Source organism: Sebastes umbrosus, chromosome 14 (assembly GCF_015220745.1).
Source record: "Sebastes umbrosus isolate fSebUmb1 chromosome 14, fSebUmb1.pri, whole genome shotgun sequence".
NCBI lineage: Eukaryota > Metazoa > Chordata > Actinopteri > Perciformes > Sebastidae > Sebastes > Sebastes umbrosus.
Window position 1 is genome coordinate 9,152,962 of NC_051282.1, and position 24,234 is coordinate 9,177,195.

At 42.2% G+C, this 24,234-nt stretch overlaps 1 protein-coding gene and 1 long non-coding RNA gene across 4 annotated transcripts in view; one reads left to right on the forward strand and one right to left on the reverse strand.

The window, feature by feature from the left end:
* Positions 1 to 24,234, reverse strand: part of LOC119501941 (protein shisa-8) — a 171,326-nt gene that overhangs the window by 71,164 nt on the left and 75,928 nt on the right. For 2 of the 3 annotated variants that reach the window (XM_037792715.1, XM_037792714.1), the window contains 2 exons: positions 1,496 to 1,603; positions 524 to 639 (listed from right to left, as the gene is read on the reverse strand). In XM_037792715.1, coding sequence (XP_037648643.1) covers positions 524 to 639; positions 1,496 to 1,603 — 224 coding nt within the window. The remainder of the gene's footprint in view (positions 1 to 523; positions 640 to 1,495; positions 1,604 to 24,234) is intronic. The other variant, XM_037792716.1, reaches the window with a different exon arrangement.
* On the forward strand, positions 14,103 to 21,951 carry LOC119501942. Its single transcript, XR_005209968.1, has 3 exons — positions 14,103 to 14,779; positions 16,114 to 16,123; positions 21,940 to 21,951. It is a non-coding gene; the product is annotated as an uncharacterized LOC119501942 (long non-coding RNA).

Here is a 24,234-nt window from a genome sequence, read left to right on the forward strand (position 1 = left end):
CATACCGTTTTGAAAAGCTGAGGTCTCATTTATGTTGTTCAGGTATGTTGTCCAAACTATATTATGTCTTATTACAAAGCATTTTAACAATAAAGTCGTACAGAAATAAACTTCGTAAATATAAGAGCCAAGTCGTGATCAAAAGATCCGCGATAATTTCCTCATAATTCTACAATATCATGCTTGGAATCGTTGGAAACTAGAAATTCAGAGCTGCGACGTGTAAATGACTAACACAGCAGCTACAACCCACACGTGAAGGCGAGTGCGAAGTTCAGTGTGTTGAGATGACACCAAAGCATTCGATAGTATAGCTATACTACACACCTGTGGCGTCTGATTAAAATAAATGCTTCCATTCACATGATGGGTATCGAATGAAGTAGAAACAAATAGAATCAAACAAAGTACTCTGTTAGTACCGGTATCATATTTAAGGGTACTAGTATCGTAATTTTTGAAACAATACCTAGCCCTAATGCGAACCCATACAGATTGACAGACACCCACATGGAGGACTGACCATTGTTGGAGCGTAGTGACCTGGCGGAGATGCCGTTGGTCCCAATAGGATGATGAACCCCGGCTCCATCCACCAGTCCTGCCTCCCCTGGCTGCTTCATGAGCTCTGTCAGAGTCCTGGAGGGAGGACGAAAAACACACATTTACAAAAAGGACTGAAGGGACCTTGTTAGAGAGATGTGATGAGTGAGATGATGAGAAAAGATAGAAAAAAGGAACACATGTTTATGTGGACATAGTATGAAAATCCATTATTAAAAGTATCCAAACTGCCTTCATGTTAATAGCTCTACCAGAGGATGAAGAAAAGTTTGAAACAGATTGTTCACGTCTATAAAAAACAAACCCAAACAGAAAAACGCTCAGAATTAAATTCAAGAAAGTGGAATCGAGGATGAAAAGCATGAGTCTCTGGATGTTTGCCAACTGGGAGCATCAATCATTTATAAAAAAAAATAAAAAATCAACTTCCCCTCTTGCCATCTTTTATTGTTTGATGCCTTTGAACAAGTTCTGATGCGTCCTCAAAACTGGAACACAGGCAGGAAACAGCCTTCCAACATGCAGATTTAACTCTTTCAGAGCACTCAAAACCTGCAGCTGTAAACAAGGATATGAACTGTAGAAGATGAAAGGATGTTTTGTGGTGCTTTCAGCCAAGTCATCTGATTTCTCAAAGTGTGTCTCATACAAAGCTGCATCCCTGTCATATGTGTGATTGCAGTTTAATAAGGTAAACAAAAAACAAAAAATCAAATCCGGATGTGTTTTTTTTTTTTTTTACATCATTCTGTAGCTTCCCAGTGGTAAATCTAATTGTATTTAAATTTTGGTCAATGTATGTATGCTATTTTCTCTTCAAGCCCTTCTAAAAACTTTTCCCCATGTGACCTGACATAGGTTTCTGGATGATGACGCTGCTACATGTACAGTATGTATACATCCTTATAGTCAGTGTATTAATGTTACGTACAGTAACTTAGTTGGCGGTCGGCGTGCTTCCAGTTTGGAGAAGCAGACAGGAGTACCGGCATCGCAGCTATGCAATGTATTGCTGTTTGGACGCCACGCTAGTTCAGATCTGAAAGTCACAATAACACAAACAAATTAACCGATCGATGCAGCGGTAGACCAGCAACTCCCGTGTTCTGCCAGGTAAAATGACTGTTTTCAGAATGAAGTCTGGTCTTGTCTTGAAGACCGTGATATATAACTGCTTCAATCCCCCGTAGGAAAGTGCTGTCTGATGGCGAGGTATATTCTAAATATAGCGGACACTTAAACTGATATTGATTTTTTTAAGGTGGCTAAAATATGTTTTTCTGCTGCTCCTGTACACAGCCGCTTTACCTCGCCTTCAGACAGCCCAACACCACCAGACTCCATTCACAAAACAGTCATTTTACCTCGCTGAACGTGGGAGTATACACACAACCCCACTTCCAAACCAACCCTTTCAGTCATTTCCAAACTTAACACAGCTAACTTTGACTCAGCTCAGCTAGTGCTAGCATTGACATTATTCATAACCTTATTGATTAGCTTACTTTGGAAACCTACATCACTGCTCTTTGCAGTGGCTGAGTGGGCGGTTCCAGAATAAAAAAAACAGAACAGAATACAAAAGGACCCGCCCTTTAACCCTCATACTACCAGCCTTTTTAACATGCAAGGACTATTGACTGGGGTCCCTGAGGACCCAAGAATAAACTACTGTAAGAAACAACCATCAAAGCAAAATGTTAATGGACTTCTTCTCAAAATTACCAGCTATGTAATTAATGTCATCTGAAGAAAAGAAAAACTGATTAGTCGTTCATCCCAGTCACTATACTCAACCCAGTCGGTCGCTATACTCAACCCAGTCGGTCGCTCGCTAGACCCAGTCGGTCGCTATACTCAACCCAGTCGGTCGCTCGCTAGACCCAGTCGGTCGCTATACTCAACCCAGTTGGTCGCTCGCTAGACCCAGTCGGTCGCTATTCTCGACCCAGTCGGTCGCTATACTCAACCCAGTCGGTCGCTCGCTAGACCCAGTCGGTCGCTATACTCAACCCAGTCGGTCGCTCGCTAGACCCAGTCGGTCGCTATACTCAACCCAGTTGGTCGCTCGCTAGACCCAGTCGGTCGCTATTCTCGACCCAGTCGGTCGCTATACTCAACCCAGTCGGTCGCTCGCTAGACCCAGTCGGTCGCTCGCTAAACCCAGTCGGTCGCTATACTCAACCCAGTCGGTCGCTCGCTAGACCCAGTCGGTCGCTATACTCAACCCAGTCGGTCGCTCGCTAGACCCAGTCGGTCGCTATTCTCGACCCAGTCGGTCGCTATACTCAACCCAGTCGGTCGCTCGCTAGACCCAGTCGGTCGCTATTCTTGACCCAGTCGGTCGCTATACTCAACCCAGTCGGTCGCTCGCTAGACCCAGTCGGTCACTATACTCAACCCAGTCGGTCGCTCGCTAGACCCAGTCGGTCGCTATTCTCGACCCAGTCGGTCGCTATACTCAACCCAGTCGGTCGCTCGCTAGACCCAGTCGGTCGCTATTCTTGACCCAGTCGGTCGCTATACTCAACCCAGTCGGTCGCTCGCTAGACCCAGTCGGTCGCTATACTCAACCCAGTCGGTCGCTCGCTAGACCCAGTCGGTCGCTATACTCAACCCAGTCGGTCGCTCGCTAGACCCAGTCGGTCGCTATACTCAACCCAGTCGGTCGCTTGCTAGACCCAGTCGGTCACTATACTCAACCCAGTCGGTCGCTCGCTAGACCCAGTCGGTCGCTATTCTCGACCCAGTCGGTCACTATACTCAACCCAGTCGGTCGCTCGCTAGACCCAGTCGGTCGCTATTCTTGACCCAGTCGGTCGCTATACTCAACCCAGTCGGTCGCTCTCTAGACCCAGTCGGTCGCTATACTCAACCCAGTCGGTCGCTCGCTAGACCCAGTCGGTCACTATTCTCGACCCAGTCGGTCGCTATACTCAACCCAGTCGGTCGCTCGCTAGACCCAGTCGGTCGCTATTCTCGACCCAGTCGGTCACTATACTCAACCCAGTCGGTCGCTCGCTAGACCCAGTCGGTCGCTATTCTTGACCCAGTCGGTCGCTATACTCAACCCAGTCGGTCGCTCGCTAGACCCAGTCGGTCGCTATTCTCGACCCAGTCGGTCGCTATACTCAACCCAGTTGGTCGCTCGCTAGACCCAGTCGGTCGCTATTCTCGACCCAGTCGGTCGCTATACTCAACCCAGTCGGTCGCTCGCTAGACCCAGTCGGTCGCTCGCTAAACCCAGTCGGTCTCTATACTCAACCCAGTCGGTCGCTCGCTAGACCCAGTCGGTCGCTATACTCAACCCAGTCGGTCGCTCGCTAGACCCAGTCGGTCGCTATTCTCGACCCAGTCGGTCACTATACTCAACCCAGTCGGTCGCTCGCTAGACCCAGTCGGTCGCTATTCTTGACCCAGTCGGTCGCTATACTCAACCCAGTCGGTCGCTCGCTAGACCCAGTCGGTCACTATACTCAACCCAGTCGGTCGCTCGCTAGACCCAGTCGGTCGCTATTCTCGACCCAGTCGGTCGCTATACTCAACCCAGTCGGTCGCTCGCTAGACCCAGTCGGTCGCTATTCTCGACCCAGTCGGTCGCTATACTCAACCCAGTCGGTCGCTCGCTAGACCCAGTCGGTCGCTATTCTCAACCCAGTCGGTCGCTCGCTAGACCCAGTCGGTCGCTATACTCAACCCAGTCGGTCGCTCGCTAGACCCAGTCGGTCGCTATACTCAACCCAGTCGGTCGCTTGCTAGACCCAGTCGGTCACTATACTCAACCCAGTCGGTCGCTCGCTAGACCCAGTCGGTCGCTATTCTCGACCCAGTCGGTCACTATACTCAACCCAGTCGGTCGCTCGCTAGACCCAGTCGGTCGCTATTCTTGACCCAGTCGGTCGCTATACTCAACCCAGTCGGTCGCTCTCTAGACCCAGTCGGTCGCTATACTCAACCCAGTCGGTCGCTCGCTAGACCCAGTCGGTCACTATTCTCGACCCAGTCGGTCGCTATACTCAACCCAGTCGGTCGCTCGCTAGACCCAGTCGGTCGCTATTCTCGACCCAGTCGGTCACTATACTCAACCCAGTCGGTCGCTCGCTAGACCCAGTCGGTCGCTATTCTTGACCCAGTCGGTCGCTATACTCAACCCAGTCGGTCGCTCGCTAGACCCAGTCGGTCGCTATTCTCGACCCAGTCGGTCGCTATACTCAACCCAGTCGCTCGCTCGCTAGACCCAGTCGGTCGCTATTCTTGACCCAGTCGGTCGCTATACTCAACCCAGTCGGTCGCTCGCTAGACCCAGTCGGTCACTATACTGTACAAGGACTACCGACTGGTGACCCAAGAATAAACTACTGTAAGAAACAACCATCATAGCAAAATGATGGGAAACTTTTTTTCAAAACTTTTTATTAAAAATTGTTATGTAATTACTGTCATGTGAAGAAAACATCTAATTACTATTTTAGGAAATGTTCAATTCATTTGCATATTGTGTAAAATGGAAATAGACAGAGCACATGAGGGAATCTGTGTCTGCTGCATCTGCGTTGTTCTCCTTCAAGTGCCCCTTCTTCCCTGATAGTGTGTGATACTTTAATTTAGGACTCATGGCAAACATTTTATCTATCTATTTTAATTTAGCTATTTAAAATGCATGACTGGGGGCCCCCCCCAGGAACCCCAATACATTGGTCTTTTTTAAAAAGCACTAATTAAAACAGAAGCAGAAAAACAATGATAGGAAATCATTAGGAACAAATTGATTGACAAAGTCATGAAAAATTGCAATAACAGAATAAAGTGCTTGCGAGATATAACAAAAAGTAGACCTCTGGGGCTCTGCGGGGACCCCAGTCGGTAGGACGAGGGTTAATTAGTTTTTATAACTTTTCCAGTATTTGCTCACATTAACAAGAGAAACACTCAACATCAACATGTAGCCACTGACAAGGAAATTATAGCGACATAGTCAACAAATCAGCTGTGACCTATAAGAGCTGCTATCAAGACAGCCATAAATATTTCCTCACTGTTAATCTCACTGTTGAAACCCTGAACGCAGCCTTTATAAACGCAGCAGAGCAATTGTCTTTTTATTAGCCCGCTGTGAAATGATTGCCTGTGGTAATGGGAGCAGTAAGCATAAACACATGAACACCTGTACTCCATAACGCAATTCAACACAGTAGACTTGAAATAGGCGCTAAGTATTCGGTGCCGTTGTGAAGGTCATACTGGTTCTTTTTTTTGTATGTTTATGTCATTTGTTCATGGCAGATGTTCTATCGCAGTGCTTCCCAAACGTTTTTTCTGGGGACCCATTCTTTAAAAATCACCGCGACCAAATTCACAATAAGCCTCATCTATAATTCGTGAGAAAGGCGAATTTGTGCGTAAATGAACGTTCCTGACCATTATTACATCACCTTATCATGAATAGGTAAACCAGCCATTTTGAAGAGATATACGTTTGATAAATCAAAACTTAATTTTATGCACGTGTTATTGAAAACATTTACACGTTTAATATGTTATAAACGAAACAAAATAAGTGCATTTAGGAGGCGTTAACGGGCTATCTCATTCTTTTCATTTCCTCTCATCAGTTAAACAATATACATTTATGTGGAGTTAATAAGCTCTTGTGTTTTTCTTCTCATCAGTAAAAACAAACGGAATGTACGCTAGACTTTCATATTGGATTCAATGTTATAAGTAGGCTACAATTATCAGAACAATGTGAACATTCAGGCTCCCTCATTTGGCTCAAAGGTGTACTGCAGATATATTTGTTAAATAAAAGTCTATGGAAGAAATTTAGCAAATTTATTTGGCTATCGTAATCAGTAGGGCTGCCCCCTCTTAGTCTATTATGTTACTTAATCGGTCATTTTGGTCTTAGTTCACTATGATTTATTTAGTCATTTCTTATGCTTAGGGCTGATGCGGTGAAGGAATTTCCCCCTGCGGTGATAATGATTGATATGCTGTATTATTGCCTTTTTTTTTTGCAAATTACTTAATTTATCCAGATTTTAGTGCTATATAAATAAGCTTTATTGTAGACTATTTATAAGTATATTGTTGCTTTGTAAAAGAAGAAGATGATGAAATAATGATGCTTTAAAACTATTTAAATACTTGTTTTTTGTTAATTGCAGAAAGGCAATTAAGGTGCAGCGTTTTTTTTTTCAGCTGAGATGCTTTGGTTGCATCTGGTTGCTATGATACGGAATATCCACTGAGGTAAAAATTTTGACACAAGGTAGAGCACATAGGGAGAGAGGATGTGTATTCATTTCTCCTCCACTGTTGTTGTTGTTCTGCACTTGTAGCCTACATGTAGGACGTGCCGGTTGGTCTTTGTGGTATTTGTCCTGCCCCTTTTCCGTTTTGATTGGACAGCTGGGTAAAAATGTGACAGTGACAAGTGCAGCGTTTTACCCAAAGTTCAACGTTTTTCAACTCTCGGCGACCTGAAAAAAACACAAACATGCAGCCTGCAGCGCTCAGCGCAGGATAGACGCTCAGATGCTGGCGTTTGTAGCATAGTGTAAATACACGGCGCTCCCATTGCAAAGAATTAAAAAATGAAAGACGTGAACATAGCGGTTGTGGCGGTTGCTTGCCATCCCCTGCGGTTGGGTTGTCACTAGCGCGGTATTGCAATATTGTGGTTATTGCGACAGCCCTATTTATGCTTCTTTCATGCTAGATGACCTATTTCCAAGCAGCTTATGAGCACATCTCTCGTAAAAACAAGATTTAAAGTGGTGCCTTTGTGTGATTCTTTCTGGAGAAACTCTTTTTACAGATCTGTCGATTAAATCAACCAATCAATGAGTCGAGGACAGCCCTAGCAATCAGACCAAAAATGTGATCAGCTGTCTTTATGGGCAACTTGTCCACTTAATTTCAGTACGAAATATCCACCTGAGACACAAACTAACAAATGAACTGCCAGGGTAGAAACATGCTCTCCTTGGCTCAGGCAATTATACAGTACAATTCAACTCCTTCTAGACACCAAAGAAATGCTCACGGATGCTGCTGAGAGACTTCAAGTGACTGCACAGTACAGCACCGAATCAGAAGTATCAGGCAGGAAAAAATCGGAAATTAGATTGGTATTCCCTTCCCTCTCCCTTGACACTCTTCTCACAAGCGAAGGTGCCATTAAGCAATCCTCAGCTGCTCCAGTGGAGCTGCACGGCGACCAGCGGCCGTCTGCGGTTGTACCGGGCAGCTCCCTGGTGTGAATGTGAAAAATACCTAGCTCAGCAAAACTTCCCCAGGATAAATTAAAATCAGGAAAAAAGTTTGTTTGATATTACACCCATGCTGAGATGACAAGTCATCTTTGAAAATGTGTATAAATTTAGTAATAGAATATATTCTTAAAGGGCGGCTCCATCTGCGTTCAATTCCATTTTTTTTCAAATGGAAACACCCACTCGTTCGTTGCAAAAAGCAGTGATGCAGGTTAAGTTTGGAAATAAATGAAGTGTAGTTGTATGTATACTCCCGCGTTCTGCGACTGTTAAAATGACTGTTTTGCGATGGTGTCTGGTCTAGTCTTGAAGATCGCAACATAATGGCTTCAGTTACTGTCGGAATGGGCTGTCTGAAGGCGAGGTGAAGCGGCTGTGGACGGGAAAAACAGAAAAACTTATTTTAGCCACCTGAAAAAAATCACCTAAAAATATGGCGTACATTTTATTCTAAATATGTACACCATATTTAGAATAATTTCACTGCTTTACCTTTCCATCAGTCAGCCCTTTTCGACGGTCTTCACGCCCAGACAAGACTCCATTCACAAAAACAGTCTACCGCTGCGTCGATCGGTTAGTTTGTTTGTGTTATTGTGTGACTTTCGGTTACCAAAGAAATCAGTAAGGTTATGAATAATGTGAACAATAGCAGTAACTGAGTCAAAGTTAGCTGTGCTAAGTAAATAAATGGAAATAACTGAAATGGTTAGTTTGGATTTTGCTAAGTGGGGCTGTATGTATACTCCCGCATTCTGTGAGTCAAAATTACTGTTTTTGGTGAATGGAGTCTGGTGAACCAGAGCAGCAGAAAAATGTATTTTAGCCACCTAAACAAATCAGTTTAAGTGTACGCTATATTTAGAATAATTCAGCGCTTTACCTTGCCGTCAGACAGCCCTTTCTGATGGGGAACTGAAGCCGTTATATCGCGGCCTTCAAGACCAGACCAGAATCCATTCACAAAAACAGTCATTTTACCTGGAGAAACACAGGAGTTGCTGGTCTACCGCTGCATCCGTCAGTTAGTTTGGTTGTGTTGTTGTGTGACTTTCAGAACTGAACTAACGTGGCATCCACAGCAGTACGTTGCTTAGCGTAGCTTAGCTTAACGACAGGTCACGTGAGAGAACGTTTTTAGAAGGGCTTGAAGGGTACAGAATGATATAAAAACCTCAGCAAAAATAATGGACCCGCCCTTTAAAACTACAACTTTACAGGTTTGACAGTTACAATGAAACCTTGATGATTTCCATGGGGAAATTAGTGCATTGACAGGCATGCAAGGACGATAAATACCCATAAAATGTGTCCTCATATTAAATAGTACAGCAGTGTGTGCCACAGGAACACATATACTGTACCCGCACAGGCATCACAATTGTTCTTTGCATTTTCTGATTGCTAGCCAATCAATCTTCCCTCTCTCATCTCATTAAAATCTGTCCACTTTCATTCCATTACTTCATCCCCCCCTCGATGGTTATAAAGCGAGCTGAGGCTGTATCCCTGTCACTCTCTCGTCTTCCCGCCCGCTCGTTTTCGTCCCCTCGAGAATGCTTAAGAGCGCTATTGTTGAGTACTTGTTGTTCTCTACACCCTCTATCTCCCTGGAAACATCTTCCCTTTCTTTCTCTCCTCTTCTAATCCCGTCTGTCTTATCTTCTCAACTTTCTGCGTCTGACTCCGTTCCCCTCCCGTTATCTCTACCCCCCGCTTCTTCGTCGCTGCGAGCCTTTTATCTCTCCCTGTATCGCTTCCTCAACGCTCCCCGTCTCTCTTTCTTCTCCTCTCAGCCCTCTGATTCTGCCTCTCTTGCACTCTCACACCGTCGTGTCTAGTCCGTCTCACCCTTTGGCCCAATTTCTATTTTCTTTCTCTCTTCTTCCCCTTTAGTATTCTCAGCCCTTCCTCCCTCGTTTCTCTTCCCCTCCCCGAGGAAACTGTCACATAAACTATTCCAACTTGCGATATTAGCACTCTTGAGATGATACAGAGTGATGTAAGGACATCAGAGCTTGCCTATGAGCGCACACAAACACAACCCATCAATGACTCCGGGAAATAATAAATAATAAATAATAAAATGATGGCACGCATTTTACCAGCAGCTTTCACCTCTACCAGCTTTTCAACCACGTCGTTCTCACAAATGGCAAAATGTGCACCGCCGAAGTTGTGGAGGAATTCAAATACTCTCTAAACCCCAGATCAGAATAGCATCCACCCCGTCTATATGCCGAGGGATATCTGGCTCTTTCATGATAAGGGTGGAAGCTCTGGAAGTGTTGACATGCAGCACTTCAAACATCACACACTTCAAGCAAAGATATGAGGGAGGATAGAAGATCCTGCAGGCCAACACATGACAACGTATACAGTGCATACCACTTCTTCCAATTCTGGAGGAACTTCTATTCAAATGCTTGTCTTTTTTTCTAAAAGCTGAGCATGTTATAAAAGGTTGATAGTTTGGTTAAACCAATCGTCTTCTCTGAAATGTGTTAAGTAGTTGCAACCCCTCTGGAATTGAAACTGGGCTGTTTAAGTTGAGTTGATGTTACTGGCATTTTGGTACGCTAAAAGTTGTAGTCGGTAACTTTAAACAAACTGATAAAACTATCACTATATCCTTGATAGTAGTGCATGAGACAGATAATCTGGAAAAAATGTTGTTCCTCTGCCTCCTCCTAGTGCAAGATTTCACAGCGCCAACAGCCAATTATAGCCGAGCAGTCTCTCAAGTAACATTATGCTGTTGGTTGCATTGTGGGAAATGTAGGAGTCATTGTTTTTGCAGCTTGACCAATAGCGGGGACTAAAAGTCTGCTTCTGTTGCTTCGATTTTAACCATTTGTTATTAAAAGCTGTTTCTTGTGAACACCCCAACTTTATGGAAGTGAAGGGATTCTGCTGCGAGGATGTATAGCACCATCGGTATGCTAGTGGCTTGAATCTCACAGAGTTATGGATACTGTGTTATAAGAGGTCACTATTTGTTTGCATCTCATTTTGCGAAATCACGTGTGTATTTTCGTATCCGTTATTGCTACAATGTCATTGTGCCCCAATCACCTAAATTAAGTAAAACAACAGCTGGCTTTTGAGCAACACCAGTCCAGGGTGTACAATGCAGTGCATGCTGGGACAGCCCACCATGTAGTTTGACACCGCAAAGTCAAACTGCAGTACTGTGAACTTTGTATGAGTCACTTTTAATTTTATTGTTTTAACTTCAACTGCTCTTTCTGCCTGTATTGCATTTTTTTTTTTAAAGCTCAGTACAACGAACTATTCTAAATTAATTTTTGTTAATCAATTTCATGATGTTTGCATCCACACAAACCCTGATGATTCTAATTTCCTATTAAATTACTAAATAATGAATCTTCCCTGTAATGCAGGATAGGATATGAATGTAATAATGAATAAAAGCTGATGTACAGAGACTGTCTTTTTCAAAACTCATAAACAAAAATGATTCAGCCGAAGGCTGTAAATATCCGCCACAGAGGGGTTTAATCCCGTGTGGTTTGGTGGAAAACTCCACAGAAACATCTCCAGGCAGTCTGACAGGCTTAAAGTTCTCATGAAACCGCTAGCAGAGTGTTGTTTGAGTCCACATATTCACGTGTTTCCTGTAAAAACAGTAAGCTAGGGAGGGATTTGTCATGGATTCGGATCAAAGTGGCATTTTCCTCCGCGGAGTGACGTCGCTAGCATGGCTAAAAATCACATTATAATTTGACCACAGACTGTATATAAGAAGTGGACGTAGTCACCGTGATGTCCGCATTGGTTTGTGGACTGCAGTTTTGAGGCTCAGGTTGTGAATATTGGCCATCCCCATCTTGATTTTTGACATCGCCCTCTTGTTTTTTTTAAACCAGAAGTGACACGAGAGGGTGGAGCTAAGTACAACCGAATGCTGAATAAGACATTTTCAGGTGACCAAAATGTTACAATTAACTTTCATGAACTTTGACGAAAACACGGACAACTCCCAGACCGGACAATGCTGTAGTAGCGACCTGTCAATCACAAGGTAGCCACGCACTAAAGCATATCCTGTTTTATGGTCTATTTGACTCTAAATGGGACCATAATTTACTAAATGAACATCATGCTGTATTGAAGAAGACTTGAAACTAGTGATTGAGACCATAAACTCATGTTTACAATGTTTCCTGAGGTAATAATTCAAGTGAGAAGTAGGGTCATTTTCTCATAGACTTCTATACAATCAGACTCCTTTTTGCAACCAGAGGAGTCGCCCCCTGCTGGATGTTAGAAAGAAAGCAGGTTTAAGGCACTTCAACATTGGCTTCACTTTTCAGACCCGGAGTTGCCCACTGAATTTGAGCAGCAATCTGCATGATATACATATAATTTACACTCAGTTCATTAGTTACTGTACACTTAAATGCAGTTTAATACACCATTAGCATATGAATAAAGTGATAGTTGAGTCTGTATAATGTGTTAAGTGTATTTTAAACGGCTTCATTAAAAACAACAATATAAATAACATAATCTGACACGTTTATATTTGTCTCATTGTACAGGAACATGTCATCGTCTGCTGTGGCTGTAAATGTGCTCTTGAATACTGTTGTGCCACCGTACCATAAGTACTCCAGAAGAGCAGCTTATCTAAAGGCTAACTGCATGAGCTCATGTAAACACTTATTGTTTTGTTGTTGTGACATAACAGAAAACTCAAACTGGTAATTAAGAGTCCAGCATCATTAAGTCACTTCCTCACTTGTTTGCACACTCAGCTGCATGCAAATCTGCAAATGCAACGTCAATTGCAGTGGATCGTGATAGAATTTCTTTTGCAAGTGTTAAAGTGGACCTATTGTGCTTTTTCTCTTTCCTTTAGTGTGTTACTGTATATATATTTTTTGTGCATGTAAAAGGTCTACAAAGTTACAAAGCCCAAAGTCCACGCCAAAGGGGGTTACTTTCCCCACAGAAACACTGCTGCTGAACTGCCTGAGATGCCTCACTTGAAATCCCGCCTTTTCTTCTGTAACGTGGTGATGTCACAAAGTAACTCAATTGCCTAATAACTGCCTAGCGACTAGTCTGGCACGCCATCAAAATATACTAGTTAGAGAGGAAAAACAAAATACATAATATGGAAATAAGATTGATTGGATTATATTCACCAGAAGTATAAAATATTCCATGTCCCTTATAAATTTAAAATAAAATACCACTAATTTGCGAGGGAAATGTCTTTATTCTTTATATTTATGGGTTGCTGGAAAAAAATTAATAAATAATTCTTGACAATGACTGATATATTTGACTACAGGACATCTCTGAGTACATACTTGCTGAAAATCGAACATTTTTACTGTATTAATTTAGATATTTTCCAAAGTAAAAGTCCCTAGAAGTGTATGATTACATTTTATGCCATGGTCTATTGTTAACAAAGTAAACAAAAATCACAATAAATCGTAATATTGAATCACAATATCGAATCAGCACCCAAGTATCGTGATAGTATCGAATCGGGGGATAGGGGAATCGTTCCAGCCCTAAAATCAATGCAGTCGAACACTGTGAAACCACTTGCAACCATACAGTTTTGTGTTTGTTAGTGTATCACAACCTTGCAGTGGCCCGGTCCTGGTTGTATAACTAAATGTGCACTATTGCTTTCAATTGTAAATGTGTGTTTTTGTGCTAAAAATAAAGTGAGAAAAACACCCCACGGTCATGTAATAAGACATTCAGTATTGTTCTGCACACACAAACACACAGTGGCGCACGCACAAACACATTTACTCCCCTGGGTGTGTAACACAGCATTTTGTATCTGAATCACTCTTCACTGTCACAGCAGGTTAGTTTATATTACAAGGCCCCCCACAGATGATTCCAGGGCCCTGTAACCTAGCATGGGACCGAGCATGGAGATACAACCCTGCTGTTTTCAAACAGGGGCTGGCGTATAATTGTTTGTGATGCCGATCGTGCTCCCAGCCTACAGTTGTGCCACCCGACCAAGCACAAAGACACAGATCACGCTCACACAATCGCACAAACAGAAGCTTCACACACACACACACACACAGCTGCCGGTGTCCTACCTACGGTTGTGCCTAGAGGGAGTTAATAGATGCCACACAGGAGTGACTCATCCTTTAATTCTCATTGGTGGTAATTTAGAGAGGTTACAGTGGGAGTGAAATGTGTGTGTGGTGGTTACCAAATAACAAAAAAATCCTCCAGGGCAGGGAAAGGGAATTTTAAAATGAGCAAGCTAGGAGGATGTATGAGACTTTATGACCATGCGGGGGCTGATTTCTCTCTGTCCTGTCTCTCATATTTCATTATTAATTAGAAATGTGAGACCTCCAAACACAAAACAATCTTCTTCATTATGACCAAATGATCTGGTTTACCACCTACTTGTTGAATATTAAACACCCTCGCCTGAGTGTTTTGTTTTTATACTTCAATAATACGATTAAGTAGGTTTCCATTCTCCTTCATGTTGGTTGCAATGAGCAGCTTTTTTTGAAGAGTCTGATTGTTATGTAAATCCAGTTATAGTTCATAGTTATTGTTGCCTCTGAATGGGCGGTTTGAATCAAAATGCCAAATGAAGCCTTTGTAAGTAAGAGGAGATATTGACATGTAGCATATAGGGCTGGGACGATACACCTATGTCCTGATTTGATACTACTGATTTGATATGTATTGCAATTTTTAAGTATTGTGATTTGATATTACGATTTATTGCGATTTTTGTTATCTTTTTTAACACTAGACCATGGGAGAAAGTTGAATCATACACTTCTAGGGACTTTTACTTTCGAAAATATCTAAATTAATGCAGTACAAATGATTGATTTTCAGCACGTATGTAGTCAAAGATGCCCTGAAGTCAAATACATCAGTCATTATTTATAATGACTGTCAGCTCCTATCTTTATACATCCATGGTCAGCTCCACCAGGGCAGTTTGAATGCATTTAACATAAATGTCGGTATATGGGAGCTCTACAGTTGTAGCGTCGGCCCATTTGACCACAGAGATGCGTGTGACGGCTGGCTTGACCGCAAGTTACCACAAAACGATAACATTTCCTGTCCATGACAGAGTTAGCATGCAGCTTAAGCCATGATGTCTAGAACTGCTTTTCCTGCAATGTGTGAAACCCAAAGTGTTTCCATACTTTACTGGATGTGTAGTGTTTACCGCGTAGGATTTAACATATGAGAGTGCAGGTCGTATCCATGCGGACCCTCTGCCATTTTCTGCTTTTCGTTTCAGTTTGCGGCCAACCGGCTGGTTTGTTTTGGTTGACGGATACGGAACGGATATAACGTCCCATTTCTCAGACTACAACAATAAAAGCAGTAACTTCCTTCTACCTCCGTAAAGACTCAAATGAAAAAAAACAATTTCACAATTGTAAAAAAAAAAAAAGTAGCATAGTGTGCGCGTGTGTGTGTGTGTGTGTGTGTGTGTGTGTGTGCTTTAGTTTATCCGTCTCTTCATCTCTCCCTCCTTCTCTTTATCTTATGGTTTTATGAAATGACAGAGCCAACACTTGAAGTCTCTCTTCATCAGTAATTCACTGCACTTTATCCCACCACTGCTGTCAGAGCGAAACAAAACACACACAAACACACACGGCTAAGATTCCCACACACAGATAGAAGGCTAAACGGACACTGTAGCGGCACAAGCGGTAGCCGGCATTATCTCAAAGGGGGTCTGATGCACCAATCCCTCTGACGCACAAACATTTGCGTGCTCGTACATGCGTGCACACGGCAAGACACCAAGATACGCATGTAGCTGCCAGATAGTGCACCCTTGTAGGCTTGGTACAGAGCCTGGATCTGTCTCCCACCCTGCTACACTCCTATTAGAGCTGACAGCTGCCAAATAATGTCCCTTGGCATGGCTGAGCGCCTGCCATGCCAGGGCCGGTTTGTGTTCATGCATACTAGTCTCTCATCCGCTAACACAAGTGTGTTTACATTTGTGTATATAACCCTCACACAGGACGAGTTTTATTCCAAAATATTGTTATTAATATTGGAAAAAATTGTTCCTTATTATTCACAAATAGAGATATACCTTCTAACACATGAGTTAAGGCCATAGACAGCAGGACTGCACAATTAATCTAAGTTTTATCGAAATCACAATATGGGCTACAAGTTTCAAATCGCAAGATGAGAAAATCACAATATTTGTTAAATATGGTTAAAAATATGTGTCAAAATACCATTTTAGATTAAATATTGTGGGGCTGCAGAGATGTCCTGGCCTATACATATACATATTCTACAGGCTTAAGAAGACATCTTTGTTTGGTACAGATCCCCACAAAAATTACACCATAATAAATGTAATGTTTTTCAATGAAAATGAGCATAATGATGTAAAAATTATCATTCCCTCTAACATCGCAAATCATATGGCAGTTGCAATATCAGTCAAAATAATCACAATAGATATTTCTTTTCAAAATCGTGCAGCTATAATAGACAGCATTTAGGATCAATAATAATTTCAATTTTGTATCCAAAATTAACTCATTGGCTGCTTTGCTGTTATCATTTGTCAGATTATTCAACAATCTGTTTAGACACATGCTGGGACAATCTATAATCCCAGTGGACCAATCGATGACAAATAATAAACCAAAACTAAATAGAAGGTAGCCTTTGAAAACGAGAAGTACTGTACGTATGATGAACTGTATTACATTTTTTGTTGACAAATAAAAAGTACACAATAATGTGAAAGGCGAACGAATGGACAAATATATTAAATACTGTTTAAATACTTATTCAATGACCTGCATGCATCTGTAGAACCATGCTTCATCCTCTGCTGCTCAAAACCATCTCCTCTTCAGAAGCTGAATTAGCTGCTAACGAGCAGCATCTCGCTGACGTTAGTGCAACACGGTCAAGCGCTGTGAATGTAATATTAATGTTACATACGGTCTGCTATCAGAAATGAGTGCCATATGAATGCCAGCGGTCAACAATCTAAATATTCCTCTGGATGTTTGCTAAAGAAATATTCCATTAATGTGAGCCAATGTTTTAGCTCTCAGGCTAAACCCGGACAGTAAGCAGTATTTTAGTGAAAATGGAAGTGGATATCCAAATCAGGCTGTCAAGCAGTGCTCAACTAGTATTACCGCTGCTACAGTATGTGCTGCGCTAAAGCTAGGTGAACAAAAAGAAAAGTGAGTGGACAGCTATATTCAAACAGTTTTGCAATGACAGCTGTACTGTAAGTCAGTTTGTTGTGTTATTGCAGAGCAGAGTGACACACACGTGTGTGAACCATATACAGTTAGCTAGCCTTTTCCACAAACCTCGCGATAGGTGAGAACCACACCGGTAACCATGGTAAATGGACTGCATTTATATACAGTAGACCTTTCTACTGGAAAAAGCCTCTTTATGTCTCTCATTCACCCATTCACACACACATTCATACACCAACGGTAGCGTAGCTGCCATGTAAGGCGCTGGCCTGCCCATCGGGAGCAACTTGAGGTTCAGTGTCTTGCTCAAGGACACTTCGACATGTGGATAGGAGGAGCCGGGGTTCAAATAGTGCCGTGCCATTGTTCCGACGATGAAACCAAAATTGTCCAAAAAATGTCCAGACCGCCCGAACAGAAGCACATGGATAATTATTATGCAAAATTTCGTCATCGGACCTTCCCGGTTGCGATATTTTTTTCATACCATGGCAAAGGCATGACCCGCCCTCCTCTGCCTCTGGTGCGATTACTCTGATATTCCTACCCTAAACCTAACTAAATCACACTCCTCATGCCTAAACCTATCCAACCAATCCAACCAACGAAAGAACTCAAGGCAACGAGATGATCATTCTGCATGATAAGCCATGTGCTTCTGCTTGGTGCACGGAGAGCGTGTATTTTTGGAACAATGGGCCGTCGGACCAATGGGCAGTCGCCGCATGAACAGCCATCCTTTTTGTGATTAAATAACAACCCAACAGCCGTGGTAGGAAGTCAGCATTATGTGTGACAAACATCATCCGATTTACATGAAACCTACATCGTGTGATCTACACTTGATATAGAGCAACATGATGCCTTTCTTGAGCGTGTTCTTTAGCGCCACATAGTGGACACAGGAAGTGATGTAAAATTTGCAATCTGTTATTTCCCACTCAATCCATGCAGGAAATAATGTCTAACTCATGCGTGCAGTGTCCAATGGTCACAGAAATGTAGGGCTGCGTCGACCGGCGTACCGCAAGTAACCGCAATGTGCGCGCGGGGGTATTAAGGTTCGAGGGCCCGATCATCGCTGCTTTTAGCTTTAAGATGCCAAAGATACACCAAAGATGGCGACAGCTGCAGCCTCAGAATGGTTAGAAGACATAAAACTTAAAAATGCATGACAAAACTGCCACCGCTGAAAACAAGACTAACATGTCTTTAGTTTTCTGTTGACTAATAGGTGATTCAAACTAAAACATTTTTGTCAAAGACTGAACTAAATCAAAATCAATCAATATTATGTCCTCAGGGACTCAATATTTCTATGAGAGCTCTTTTTACTATAATGTTCACCATGTCTGATAAGGAGAAGCGTCACTGTGTGTTGTCAGTCATTGGTGCTCCCTTCATCTCCATTTCAACATCTCTGATAATGTTACAGTAATGACAATAAAGATCCTGGGTGATTTTGCTACACTGATTTATACGCCAGTGCCTGGATTGAGCAGTAAAATAAAATGTGCAAACTCAAAGCCAGCATGCTGGAAGCCGCATGAACCCGTTGCTGGCAGGATCTCAGCGCTGAGGCTGTAGTGTTGCTAACGATGATGTCACAGAAAATACCATATGTCAACCTCTGAGTCACCGCCTGCACTCATTATTTTTGGGCCGTCTTTATTTTAGAAACAACAAAACACACACGCACACACACATTTATACAAAGATTCACTCTCCTCAAGGGATTTGTTCTCAAACATTCATCGGTGTGACGCACACATAAACCCACGCATGAATACACCTACACTCAAACACACATTTGTCAGCATAATATCTATCATCCTGCAAAGCCTTCGACATTATTGATGATATACAGGTACTCAGCATGCCATGATCTCATCATCTGAGATAGACGGGGATGATATTGATCTGTTTTATTAGATATCTATCAATGTCTAAACAGATTAAACCACTCATTAGGAAAGCCCGTAGGAGAGGTCATTATAGGTGTCCATCAAATAGAATAGAACACAGTAGATCTAACTATAAAGCTAAGAATCTCTGTTTGTCTTTCTGTCTGTATTTCCCTTTGCATATCAAGTACCGCTCATCCCATCTACTGTACTTCAAACTTGGTGGGTGTATTGCTGGGGACCCAAGTGAGTGAACCTTAAAGGTCCCATATCATGATCTTTTTAAGGTTCTTACTTGTATTTTGGGTTTCTACTAGAACATGTTTACATACTTTAATGTTTAAAAAACCTTTATTTTCCTCATGCTGTCTGCTTGAATATACCTGTATTTACCCTCTGTCTGAAATGCTCAGTTTTAGTACATTTCAATCGAATTGCAACAGAATTGCTTTGCTAGGCAACAGCTTGGGTCCATGTTTACGTCCTGTCATCTGATGTCATTCACATCCACTGCAACAGGAAATAAACTGGGACCCATTTAGAATGTTTACGTTTAAAACTTTGAAATGGTCTAAATATTGTAGATTTGTGACATCACAAATGGACAGAATTGAATTGAATTGTGTCCAGTTTTTCCGCTACTCCTCCTACAAATTTTGAGCAATCGTCACCAAACTTGGTGCAGAACATCTCTGGTCCAAGCCAGATCCAATCCATTAGGGCTTCACGATTATGGATAAAGTGCTAATCACGATTTTTTTGATCAATATTGAGATCACGATTATTATCCCGATTATTCATAGATTTTAGGGGGAAAAAATATATTTCACATTTTAAAAAAAACAGAGCGCTGCTTTCACTTCCACGTTGTTCTACATTCCAACCGTCAAAAACTCTAAATGTCATCGTTTTACTTTGTTATTGTCATTTATAGTGGTTAGTTGCATAAAAAACACACAATACAAATGATTAGGGAAATAATTGATTGTATTTTTATTTAATTGTTTGCTTTGATTAAAAAGAATCTTGTCATTGGTAGTTCTAATTTTGTATTAGAAGCTGCTTGGAGCTAGTGTTAGGAAGTTAAACAGGTCATAATTCTCTCTCTAATATCTATTTTATATTGCTGCGAAAACATCTCCTTCAAACAACTGGATTTATTGAAATGTCTCGCCAAAAACAACATTTTACAAGATAACATTTGAACGCATCATGACAGCGTTATAATTTACCATCGCCCAATTTTTTTTTTCAATCAAGTTTATATTATGGATGAATATAACGGTACATTCATACTACCATTTCATTCAGCCAGTGTGGTCAACACTCCAACCATCCATCCCTTTAACATGGACAGAGGGATCAATCCACCATTTTACGCCTTTCATGGAACACACAACCTGTACATGTCATGCCCTGTAAATATGTCACGGTCAGGGCAGCATTGATGGATTAGCATCCCCACAGCACTCTATCATCAGCACCATGACAGGAGGCTCCAGTAAATGGTGTTAGCGGCGTGTGAACTGCGGAGTTAAGTGACCTTGGATTACGACCACTGGCACGAACACATGGCCAGTATGATGGTCAATTTCTCAGGGAGCCACACACACTCGCACTATTAAAAACAAAAAAACACACTACAGGATGGATGGATGGATGAATGGCAAATCTTAACTTGGCTCATTTTGGATGCAGTTTACATGAGCAGCGGGATGTGGCAGCTCTGCGTCTCCCAGATGGGTGCTATTTGTAGATAAGGGGATGCAGCTGGTCAGCCAGCTATCAATGTGAACTATCAATGGACATGCAAACAGCTTGAGTAGACACCCAGGCAAGGCTGATGCATGAGTACACATCTACAGTCACATCATGCCAGGTTGATGATTCAATAATTTATGTTTTTTGTTTGGTTCTGTTTGCTTTAAGAGTTGATGCATAATGTTCCTAATCAATATGTGCATGACATAAAACACTCCCTCAAACTCTATCAATACCACTCTCATGTCTGTGTGCTAAATATGAAGCTACAGCGAGCAGCCGGTTAGCTTAGTTTATAGCATAAGAAGACTGGAAATGGGGGAAAACATCTCGCCAGGCTCCATCCAAGGTTAGAAAAAATAATCCAACTACCAGTCACCTTGAGGTTGCCAGGCAACCAGTGAAGATTCCAGGAAGTTACTGCGCCCTGCCAAGAAATAGTCCAACAGTGAGCTTTAAAGCTTTAAAGGTGCTGCTAGGTGAATTTTGTTGCCTTCAGACCAGATGGCAACTTCCTAGGGTCTGAAAAGTGAAGCCAATGCAGAAGTGCCTTAAACTTGCATTCTTTCTAATAGCCAGCAGGGGGCGACTCCTCTGGTTGCAAAAAGAAGTCTGATTGTATAGAAGTCTATGAGAAAATGATCCTACTTCTCACTTGATTTATTACCTCAGTAAACATTGTACACATGAGTTTATGGTCTCAGTTGCTAGTTTCAAGTCTTCATCAATACAGCATGATGTTCATTTAGTAAATGATGGTCCCATTTAGAGTCAAATAGACCATAAAGCAGGGGATGCTTTAGGGCGTGGCTACCTTGTGATTAACAAGTCGCTACCACGGCGTTGTCCGGTCTGGGAGTTGTCTGTGTTTTCAACTTTAATGTTCTCACAGTGTGTTTTCAGTTCATGAAATTTAATTTAACATTTAAGTCACTTAAAAATGTCTTATTCAGCGTTCAGTTGTACTTAACTCCACCCTCTCATTACTTCTGGTTGCAAAAAACCAAGATGGCGACCGTCAAAATGCCAAACTCAAGGCTTCAAAACGGCAGTACACAAACCAATGGGTGACGTCTCGGTGACTACGTTCGCCTCTTATATACAGTCTATGCGTCCTCGGTCCTCCCCACACCTCCAGCCCCAGCAAAAAGCTAACGCATCCCACAGCAGTTTCTCCACTGAATGCAGAGACCAAACTGATATTGACTCTCTCTCTCTCTCTCTCTCTCTCTATCTATCTCTCTCTCTCTCTATCTATCTATCTATCCCCCCAGCCGGTCTCGGCAGATGGCCGCCCGCCCTGCGCCCGGTTCTGCTCCAGGTTTCTTCCCAGTAATCGGGGAGTTTTTCCTGGCCACAGCGCGCTTGGTGGATCCTGTTGGGTCTCTAAACTATGGTGTACGGTCATAGACCTGCTCTATATATAAAGCGTCTTGAGATAACTTCTGTTGTGATTTGACGCTATACAAAAATAAATTGAATTGAATTGAATTGACTCTCCATTAAACTCCCAGTAAGACAATGAATAAGCCGACCCCCAAATTTTCTAAGTAATTAGCGTGTCTGGGATTAGTAATTGTTATATAATTGGTAAATTTCCTACACTGCTCGAAGTTACTGAGTAATGGTTCCAAAAGCCCAAGATGGCGACAACCAAAAACAAAGATGGCGACGACCAAAATGCTGAACTCAAGGCTTTAACTGTGACCACATCCACTTCCTATACTATACAGTCTATGCTTCAGGAAGTTTCAACTAGCTGTTTCCAGTCTTTATGCTATGCTAAGCTAAGTGGCTGCTAGCTGTAGCTTCATATTTAGCAGACAGTTATGAGAGTGGTATCAATCTTCTCATCTGATTCTCTGTAAGAGAGTGAATAATCCAAAAACTGCTTTCTATAAATCAGACACTGAAACTTGTACATTTTTCAGCGACCTCTATGCACCATGGGTAGGAATTAGCTGTCGGTGTCTGGCAGTGTAGAATGCCAGCCAGAATAAATACAGATTTATGTCTAACATTATCATTTTAAAGATTTGAACCAGGTAGTATATACACCCCAGAAAACTTTCACTTAACACCACCAGAGGTTTAACAGCCGTCTCAAAGTCATTTCTGACACCACTTTGTTGCCCTTAATCTCCAAAGACTGAGTCAGCCTTGTTATCACTGTAGCTGTATTGTTCACACAGTTGAAACAAAAACAGCTCGGTGCTAATCTGTTTGACGCAGTACAATAAATTTGATGCAATGCAATGTAATGCAACAGAAAGCAGCACTATAAAAAGCCTTGCAATGCAGCGCAACAGAGGTAGAGAGCCAGGAGTCAACCTGTGTTTAGCTCATAACACACGTTCGCTCATGCACAGATATTCCCTTCACACTGCATTCAGCTCAAAGTTCAGCCTTGTGCGTGGACATCAAAGACATGCGCAATATGTAGTTTGTCACACACACACACACACACACACACACACACACACACACACACACTGTACGGAGAGTGCAAGGACACTGTGACAATGCAGTATAATATACTAATGGATAAGCGAGTCTCAGCCAATTCTTGCTCCTCATTTGTCATGAAATCAAACACACACACACACACACACACACACACACACACACACGTGCACAATAAGTCTGATCTTGGCTTTTCCCTTCACATGAGCGAGTGCATACCTACAGGGTGGGTCACATCAATGACTGTAATCTATCAACCTGTCCGACTTGACTACTCTGAATTCAATCCACACACACATCTCTCTTTATTTCTCTGTCTCTGTACCTCCTATACTGTATCTGTTTGTTCTCCTAACCTCTGTCTTCTTCCAAATCATCTTTCTTTAATACATAAATTTGAAGTGTTGAAGTGGTCCACTTCACTTTTGCCACTTTCACTTTTGAGCTCTGTCTGCGTTCATCCTCCGAACTATTCTTTCTGTCTTTATACTTAGCAGGTTCCCTTTGTCTTTTTTTTCCTCCCGCCCCTGAAGGTATATATGCATGCACGATATGATGGACATATGTGCGATAAAATTGTTCAATATTGCGATGACGATATGACATGTGATAAATAGACAAATATTGAAGTGTGCATTATTGGCTATACATATATTTTAAATATAACTAGGCTAAATGTTGTTTCTAGAGCAGCAACAGCAAAGTCACTATATAAACTCATTAATACCTGGAAACAATCTAATATGTTAATAATGTAAATCATATTCCTGACATGAAAATACTGAGTGAGCCTAGAAAGACTGAAAAACACAGTTACACGTCATTCCTCCTCCCTCTGCTGATGTGAACTACTGCAGGGGAACTGCTTTATCTCAGCCAGCAGATCAGTTTACAAGTAAGATACGTGGCAAACTAAGCTAAACAGACTACATAACCTACTTCCAGCTTTAGTTTTAGCTTGTGTAGCCGAGGGTTTACTTTGCTCCTATACTTTATGCAGAT